Source organism: Protomyctophum parallelum, assembly GCF_964188405.1.
Source record: "Protomyctophum parallelum genome assembly, chromosome: 10".
Classification (NCBI taxonomy): Eukaryota; Metazoa; Chordata; class Actinopteri; order Myctophiformes; family Myctophidae; genus Protomyctophum; species Protomyctophum parallelum.
Window position 1 is genome coordinate 49,460,896 of NC_139704.1, and position 8,753 is coordinate 49,469,648.

The 8,753-nt window shown below is 37.9% G+C and overlaps 1 protein-coding gene and 1 long non-coding RNA gene across 3 annotated transcripts; one reads left to right on the top strand and one right to left on the bottom strand.

Annotated features, from left to right (window-relative positions):
- The first annotated feature begins 666 nt into the window (after nucleotides 1-666).
- LOC310865638 lies at nucleotides 667-1,115 on the top strand. Its single transcript, XR_014569844.1, has 2 exons — nucleotides 667-934; nucleotides 971-1,115. It is a non-coding gene; the product is annotated as an uncharacterized lncRNA (long non-coding RNA).
- On the bottom strand, nucleotides 974-6,985 carry LOC310865637 (small ribosomal subunit protein bS1m-like). Of its 2 annotated transcripts, none has more exons than XM_083774816.1 (3): nucleotides 6,687-6,985; nucleotides 2,798-2,923; nucleotides 974-1,582 (listed from the first exon to the last, which is right to left on the bottom strand). In XM_083774816.1, the coding sequence occupies exons 1-3, from the start codon at nucleotides 6,945-6,947 to the stop codon at nucleotides 1,298-1,300; spliced, it is 672 nt and encodes a 223-aa protein (XP_083630942.1). In that variant the 5' UTR covers nucleotides 6,948-6,985; the 3' UTR covers nucleotides 974-1,297. The 2 variants fall into 2 exon arrangements, with proteins under 2 accessions (XP_083630942.1, XP_083630941.1); XM_083774815.1 differs by having other exon boundaries at nucleotides 975-1,582; nucleotides 2,798-2,926.
- Nucleotides 6,986-8,753: the final 1,768 nt, after the last annotated feature.

Here is an 8,753-nt window from a genome sequence, read left to right on the forward strand (position 1 = left end):
CTGAGAGTACGAATGGAACCAAATGGACCCTTACAGGTCTGTAACTCTGAGAGTACAAATGGAACCAAATGGACCCTTACAGGTCTGTAACTCTGAGAGTACAAATGGAACCAAATGGACCCTTACAGGTCTGTACCTCTGAGTGTACAAATGGAACCAAATGGACCCTTACAGGTCTGTAACTCTGAGAGTACAAATGGAACCAAATGGACCCTTACAGGTCTGTACCTCTGAGAGTACAAATGGAACCAAATGGACCATTACAGGTCTGTAACTCTGAGAGTACAAATGGAACCAAATGGACCCTTACAGGTCTGTAACTCTGAGTGTACAAATGGAACCAAATGGACCCTTACAGGTCTGTAACTCTGAGAGTACAAATGGAACCAAATGGACCCTTACAGGTCTGTAACTCTGAGTGTACAAATGGAACCAAATGGACCCTTACAGGTCTGTAACTCTGAGAGTACAAATGGAACCAAATGGACCCTTACAGGTCTGTAACTCTGAGTGTACAAATGGAACCAAATGGACCCTTACAGGTCTGTAACTCTGAGTGTACAAATGGAACCAAATGGACCCTTACAGGTCTGTAACTCTGAGAGTACAAATGGAACCAAATGGACCCTTACAGGTCTGTAACTCTGAGTGTACAAATGGAACCAAATGGACCCTTACAGGTCTGTACCTCTGAGAGTACAAATGGAACCAAATGGACCCTTACAGGTCTGTAACTCTGAGTGTACAAATGGAACCAAATGGACCCTTACAGGTCTGTAACTCTGATAGGCGATTCACACTGAGACAGATTGGGAAAACAACGTTATGGAAAAACAAATCTCCTGAGAGATAAAACATAGCTTTGTTTTTCATCATAAGTTTATTTAGATAGTTAATGCACATCTTTGATCCGGAACATTTAGAGTTCTGCTTTGTAATCAGCAAAATAAAAGAAGTTTAAACATTTGAGTGATCATGTAAAATAAAAGATGTTTAAACATTTGAGTGATCATGCTTAGAAGCTGAATAAACAAACAAACACATACAATCACACTCGTGTGAAGTGAGGGGCGCTAATATATGAAAGTCTAACTCACGTTGATCAGGTGATGTAATGGTGATGTAATGGTGATGTAATGGTGATGTAATGGTGATGTAATGGTGATGTAATGGTGATGTAATGGTGATGTCAAACAAACGGTGCCAACACCAACATTAAACGCCTTAACAATAAAGAGACATCATGACGTACATTTTCCCTTCATTTTCAAAAATAGCAGATCCAGCAGTTCTTAACTCAGTTCTGGGGAGTCTCTTTGGGGGTCTTGTTCTGGGACCCCTCCCCCCGCGGCTCCAGCAGCCCCAGCAGGACCCCCTCGGCCTCCAGCAGGGTGGTGTCCGTGGAGGCTCCCAGGAACCTGGAGGTGAGCTCCAGGTCGCTGAGCCTCAGGCGGACCCTGGCTCCTCTCTGGTAGCGCTGAGCCTCCTCGCTGTCGGGACGCTTCACCACGCAGTGGAACTTCCCCCCGAAGTCCACGTACAGGTCGTCCCCCACCACGGTGAAGATACGACCCAGGACCACCTGAAAGAAGACATTTAAACTGGTCAGTTATTAAACTAGTTAACCCAGGACCACCTGGGAGAAGACATTTAAACTGGTCAGTTATTAAACTAGTTAACCCAGGACCACCTGGGAGAAGACATTTAAACTGGTCAGTTATTAAACTAGTTAACCCAGGACCACCTGGGAGAAGACATTTAAACTGGTCAGTTATTAAACTAGTTAACCCAGGACCACCTGGAAGAAAACATTTAAACTGGTTAGTTATTAAACTAGTTAACCCTTAATAAACTTAAGCCAGGACCACATGAGTGAAGACATTTATACAATTAAGACCTGAGGACGCATCTGTGTCACCTTAGCTTTTAACGACTTTAAGTTTAACCATTCTTTTATACTTTAGCTGTTGAAGAATAGCAGATATACGAGCTCGTAGATCTGCTATTTTTTGGAAAAATGTGCGCAAATTTTTGAATATATATCCTTTCATAGCGAACGTCTTCTAAACTCAAATGTTTTCTTCTGGAGGGGGTCCTAGCCCTAGAACGGCTCTTGTTGTTTCATACAGTATGTACAGTATTTCACATACAGAGCCATAGAACACCCTGCTTAATTTCTGGTCGGACTAATTAATGCGCGGCCTAAATGTGATAAATGCTCCGTTTGTATACTCGCCCATTAAATAATTCCAAAGACGTGGAGTGAAAAATGGTCCTCTAGTTTTATATCCATGTGAAAGTTCTGGCACAAAACGTGTATTTAGTCAATTAATTATCTCCACTTTTTCAAGAGATGCACACGGACGTCTTTCTCTCCGGGCAAAGGGGGGCCCGGAATGATTGCTGGACTGATTTTACGAATACGTCCTGTTTAGTGTTTACCGCAGACGTCATCACCAATTGACCAGGGAAACACAAAGGTTTGGGTCACACATTTGGCAGGTGGTGTGATTAATTACCCAGCACCTATCGCAAGGCACCTGCCAACTTAGAGCCTGCCAATTGTGTGACCCAAACGTTTGTGTTTCCCCGGTCAATCGGTAAACAGGACGTGTATTGGTGTGTTTCGCCGGTCAATCGGTCCCTGGAACAAAATATTTTGAGATGGGGGTCAGCGGCCAAATACATATCATTTTTGTGGTCCTAGACATTAAAAAAAAAGGTTGATGACCACTGATATAGAAACATAGATTGTTCAAAAAAATGTTTAAGAAGACATTGGTATAATCTGCTGTACCTTGTCCTGTGCTGGACCCATCTGGACCAGAGGAGAGCTGCGGAGCATGGCGGAGAAGGAGACGGGTCTGGAGCTGCTTCTAGCGGTTCTGCTGCCCGTTCTACCGCTCTGGTTCTGACGGTCCTGCTGCTGATCACCATGATGGAAACATGTTAACACATTTAATCTAATCATGATGGAAACATGTTAACACATTTAATCTAATCATGATGGAAACATGTTAACACATTTAATCTAATCATGATGGAAACATGTTAACACATTTAATCTAATCATGATGGAAACATGTTAACACATTTAATCTAATCATGATGGAAACATGTTAACACATTTAATCTAATCATGATGGAAACATGTTAACACATTTAATCTAATCATGATGGAAACATGTTAACACATTTAATCTAATCATGATGGAAACATGTTAACACATTTAATCTAATCATGATGGAAACATGTTAACACATTTAATCTAATCATGATGGAAACATGTTAACACATTTAATCTAATCATGATGGAAACATGTCAACACATTTAATCTAATCATGATGGAAACATGTTAACACATTTAATCTAATCATGATGGAAACATGTTAACACATTTAATCTAACCATGATGGAAACATGTTAACACATTTAATCTAATCATGATGGAAACATGTTAACACATTTAATCTAATCATGATGGAAACATGTTAACACATTTAATCTAACCATGATGGAAACATGTTAACACATTTAATCTAATCATGATGGAAACATGTTAACACATTTAATCTAATCATGATGGAAACATGTTAACACATTTAATCTAATCATGATGGAAACATGTTAACACATTTAATCTAATCATGATGGAAACATGTTAACACATTTAATCTAATCATGATGGAAACATGTTAACACATTTAATCTAATCATGATGGAAACATGTTAACACATTTAATCTAATCATGATGGAAACATGTTAACACATTTAATCGAATCATGATGGAAACATGTTAACACATTTAATCTAATCATGATGGAAACATGTTAACACATTTAATCTAATCATGATGGAAACATGTTAACACATTTAATCTAATCATGATGGAAACATGTTAACACATTTAATCTAATCATGATGGAAACATGTTAACACATTTAATCTAATCATGATGAAACATGTTAACACATTTAATCTAATCATGATGAAACATGTTAACACATTTAATCTAATCATGATGGAAACATGTTAACACATTTAATCTAATCATGATGGAAACATGTTAACACATTTAATCTAATCATGATGGAACATGTTAACACATTTAATCTAATCATGATGAAACATGTTAACACATTTAATCTAATCATGATGGAAACATGTTAACACATTTAATCTAATCATGATGGAAACATGTTAACACATTTAATCTAATCATGATGGAAACATGTTAACACATTTCCCCCAAAATAGCTGATCTACAAGCTTGTGTTGGTAAGCTATTCTGCTTTTTTCTTTCTTTCTTTCATTTTTTCCCCCTTTTTTTATGAAGTACATTATTAAACGTGTCTGTAATTTCTTTGTATATTTAAGTTTTGTCATGGCAAAAAATCAATAAAAAAATCTATTCTAGCCTTGGATCAAGAGGACTATCATATATTTTGACATGTGCATATCTATGGTAGGTATAGGTAGATATACTATATAGACAGACAGACAGAATATACCTGATAGTCTTGATCCAAGGCTAGTTCAATGCCAAAAACACTTGTTAATATGTACAGTACAGCCCAACTCTATACCTGCTGTTCAGTCTGCAGGTCATTATATTCTACCTGTTCAGTCTACAGGTCATTATATTCTACCTGTTCAGTCTGCAGGTCATTATATTCTACCTGTTCAGTCTTCAGGTCAGTCTACAGGTCATTATATTCTACCTGTTCAGTCTGCAGGTCATTATATTCTACCTGTTCAGTCTTCAGGTCAGTCTACAGGTCATTATATTCTACCTGTTCAGTCTTCAGGTCATTATATTCTACCTGTTCAGTCTACAGGTCATTATATTCTACCTGTTCAGTCTGCAGGTCATTATATTCTACCTGTTCAGTCTACAGGTCATTATATTCTACCTGTTCAGTCTTCAGGTCATTATATTCTACCTGTTCAGTCTTCAGGTCATTATATTCTACCTGTTCAGTCTACAGGTCATTATATTCTACCTGTTCAGTCTTCAGGTCATTATATTCTACCTGTTCAGTCTACAGGTCATTATATTCTACCTGTTCAGTCTGCAGGTCATTATATTCTACCTGTTCAGTCTTCAGGTCATTATATTCTACCTGTTCAGTCTTCAGGTCATTATATTCTACCTGTTCAGTCTACAGGTCATTATATTCTACCTGTTCAGTCTTCAGGTCATTATATTCTACCTGTTCAGTCTACAGGTCATTATATTCTACCTGTTCAGTCTTCAGGTCATTATATTCTACCTGTTCAGTCTACAGGTCATTATATTCTACCTGTTCAGTCTTCAGGTCATTATATTCTACCTGTTCAGTCGGCAGGTCATTATATTCTACCTGTTCAGTCTTCAGGTCATTATATTCTACCTGTTCAGTCTGCAGGTCATTATATTCTACCTGTTCAGTCTGCAGGTCATTATATTCTACCTGTTCAGTCTGCAGGTCATTATATTCTACCTGTTCAGTCTTCAGGTCATTATATTCTACCTGTTCAGTCTACAGGTCATTATATTCTACCTGTTCAGTCTTCAGGTCATTATATTCTACCTGTTCAGTCTACAGGTCATTATATTCTACCTGTTCAGTCTTCAGGTCATTATATTCTACCTGTTCAGTCTTCAGGTCATTATATTCTACCTGTTCAGTCTACAGGTCATTATATTCTACCTGTTCAGTCTTCAGGTCATTATATTCTACCTGTTCAGTCTTCAGGTCATTATATTCTACCTGTTCAGTCTACAGGTCATTATATTCTACCTGTTCAGTCTACAGGTCATTATATTCTACCTGTTCAGTCTTCAGGTCATTATATTCTACCTGTTCAGTCTTCAGGTCATTATATTCTACCTGTTCAGTCTTCAGGTCATTATATTCTACCTGTTCAGTCTACAGGTCATTATATTCTACCTGTTCAGTCTTCAGGTCATTATATTCTACCTGTTCAGTCTTCAGGTCATTATATTCTACCTGTTCAGTCTACAGGTCATTATATTCTACCTGTTCAGTCTACAGGTCATTATATTCTACCTGTTCAGTCTACAGGTCATTATATTCTACCTGTTCAGTCTGCAGGTCATTATATTCTACCTGTTCAGTCTACAGGTCATTATATTCTACCTGTTCAGTCTGCAGGTCATTATATTCTACCTGTTCAGTCTACAGGTCATTATATTCTACCTGTTCAGTCTACAGGTCATTATATTCTACCTGTTCAGTCTTCAGGTCATTATATTCTACCTGTTCAGTCTACAGGTCATTATATTCTACCTGTTCAGTCTTCAGGTCATTATATTCTACCTGTTCAGTCTACAGGTCATTATATTCTACCTGTTCAGTCTTCAGGTCATTATATTCTACCTGTTCAGTCTTCAGGTCATTATATTCTACCTGTTCAGTCTACAGGTCATTATATTCTACCTGTTCAGTCTGCAGGTCATTATATTCTACCTGTTCAGTCTTCAGGTCATTATATTCTACCTGTTCAGTCTACAGGTCATTATATTCTACCTGTTCAGTCTACAGGTCATTATATTCTACCTGTTCAGTCTACAGGTCATTATATTCTACCTGTTCAGTCTACAGGTCATTATATTCTACCTGTTCAGTCTACAGGTCATTATATTCTACCTGTTCAGTCTACAGGTCATTATATTCTACCTGTTCAGTCTTCAGGTCAGTGTGCAGGTCATAGGCCTCTGCGAAGCCGCTCCTGGGAGGAGCTGGTGGTGTGATGGTTGTTCCTCCATCTTCTGCCTCCTTCTCCTCCGTCCCTCCTCCGCCCTTAATGGCGTCGCTGCTGAACCTCCTCCTCCTGACACTGTTGTTGTTGTTGTTGTTGTTGTTGTGATGATGAGTGTAATAAAGGCTTCTCTGGCGGAGCAGCAGCCTCTGTAATTTTGTTGTTGTTGTTGTTGTCATTCTGCTGCACACAGCAGCGCTCTTCTGGCACAAGGAGGCCGCCATCTTGGATCAGTCCCACAATGCAACGCGCTGGTGTTGTGGTCTGTGTAGTGTAGTGTGGTGTGTCTTGTCGCCCTCTGGTGGCTGAGATTAGAAACGATGACCTCTGTCTGTATATTGTTTGTATAATGTTGTATTAAATGTTGTGTCTACAGATACATTATATACCTATATATGTCTATATATAGACCTATATATGTCTATATATAGACCTATATATGTCTATATATAGACATATATATGTCTATATATAGACCTATATATGTCTATATATAGACACCTATATAGGTCTATATATAGACCTATATAGGTCTATATCCTATATAGGTCTATATATAGACCTATATAGGTCTATATATAGACCTATATAGGTCTATATATAGACCTATATAGGTCTATATATAGACCTATATAGGTCTATATATAGACATATATAGGTCTATATATAGACATATATAGGTCTATAGACATATATAGGTACAGATACATTAACGAAATTAAAGTTAATTACTAATATAATATATGAAAGTCTAACTCACGTTGATATGGTGATGTAATGGTGATGTAAAACAAACATTAAACGCCTTAACAATAAAGAGACAATATGACGTAATGAATGAGGCACATTTTGACGTACATTTTCAATAATAGCAGATCTACAGGCTCGGGGGGGGGGGGGGGGGGGGGGGGGGGGGGTCTTAACTATCAGTTCAGTTCTGTGGAGTCTCTTTGGGGGTCTTGTTGTTCTGGGAAAGTCAGATAACAGCTACATGAAACAAATATGAAAAGATCATGTATTTGTTACAAGGAATTGTACATGTGATGGACTCAATAAAGTAAAAACAAGTAGTAGAAATAATATAGGCCTATAGGAGATATAGATAACAGCCAGGCTGATCAATAACAAATAACAGCTATTCTTCTACATTCTCTAATTAATTGTGAAGAGTCATTTTAAATTAAGTAATGAAGATATAGTTTAACAATAATTTGACTTTTCAAAGGAAGGTACAGGTCAATACAAAATCTGCTAAGAGGATGAAAAAAGCTCTAAAGACCATGTTTACATCAGGGTCCTCCATTTTCAATTCATCACAAACATGTAAAAGACAGACACAGATGTATAAAGTATTTAGATATTTAACTCGTGAGAGCATAACGTGAAACCAAATGGACCCGTACAGGTCCACTTATTTGGTTTCATATTCTACGCTCTCAAAAGTCACATTTATACACATACACTGCATTAATACTTAATTCACCAGAAGTCTACACACAATTAGGGACTGTAGAATAATTGTTATTTTGATTGTAAGATATCTCCTATAAATGGTTTATTGGTACCACATCAATACAGCATGAAACTGCATGGACGCTTTGGATCTTTAATCAACAACAACACAATATTCTAAGACTGTCTGAGATCTACAAATGGCATCAGATGGTGGTCCGTGCTTAAACCAGTGTTTTCATGTCAAGGACCCCCAAAACGGACACTAAATTATCCTGCGGACCCCCATAAGAGAAGACTTTTTACGGCTAGTGATTCTCAACCCGTTTAATTTCAAGGACCCCCAGTTTGACCTGCATTAGTCTACGGACCCCCCATTTAATGGCATGTTATATCTCTGGGACCCCCAATTCATATTGTAAAATCAATATTAATTTAACTCTGAGAGTGTACAGTGTACAAATGGAACAAAATGGAGTCCATTTGGTTCCATTTGTGCAGTTACAGACCCATAAGGGTCCATTTGGTTCCAA

Excerpts from the sequence above, each read along its gene's own strand:
- LOC310865637 (XM_083774815.1), bottom strand. The coding sequence starts at position 6,947 with ATGACAACAACAACAACAACAAAATTACAGAGGCTGCTGCTCCGCCAG. Across the intron at positions 2,927-6,686 it reads CTGACCTGAAGACTGAACAG|CAGCAGGACCGTCAGAACCA; the intron begins GTAGAATATAAT and ends CATGGTGATCAG. Across the intron at positions 1,583-2,797 it reads TGGGTCCAGCACAGGACAAG|GTGGTCCTGGGTCGTATCTT; the intron begins GTACAGCAGATT and ends GTCTTCTTTCAG.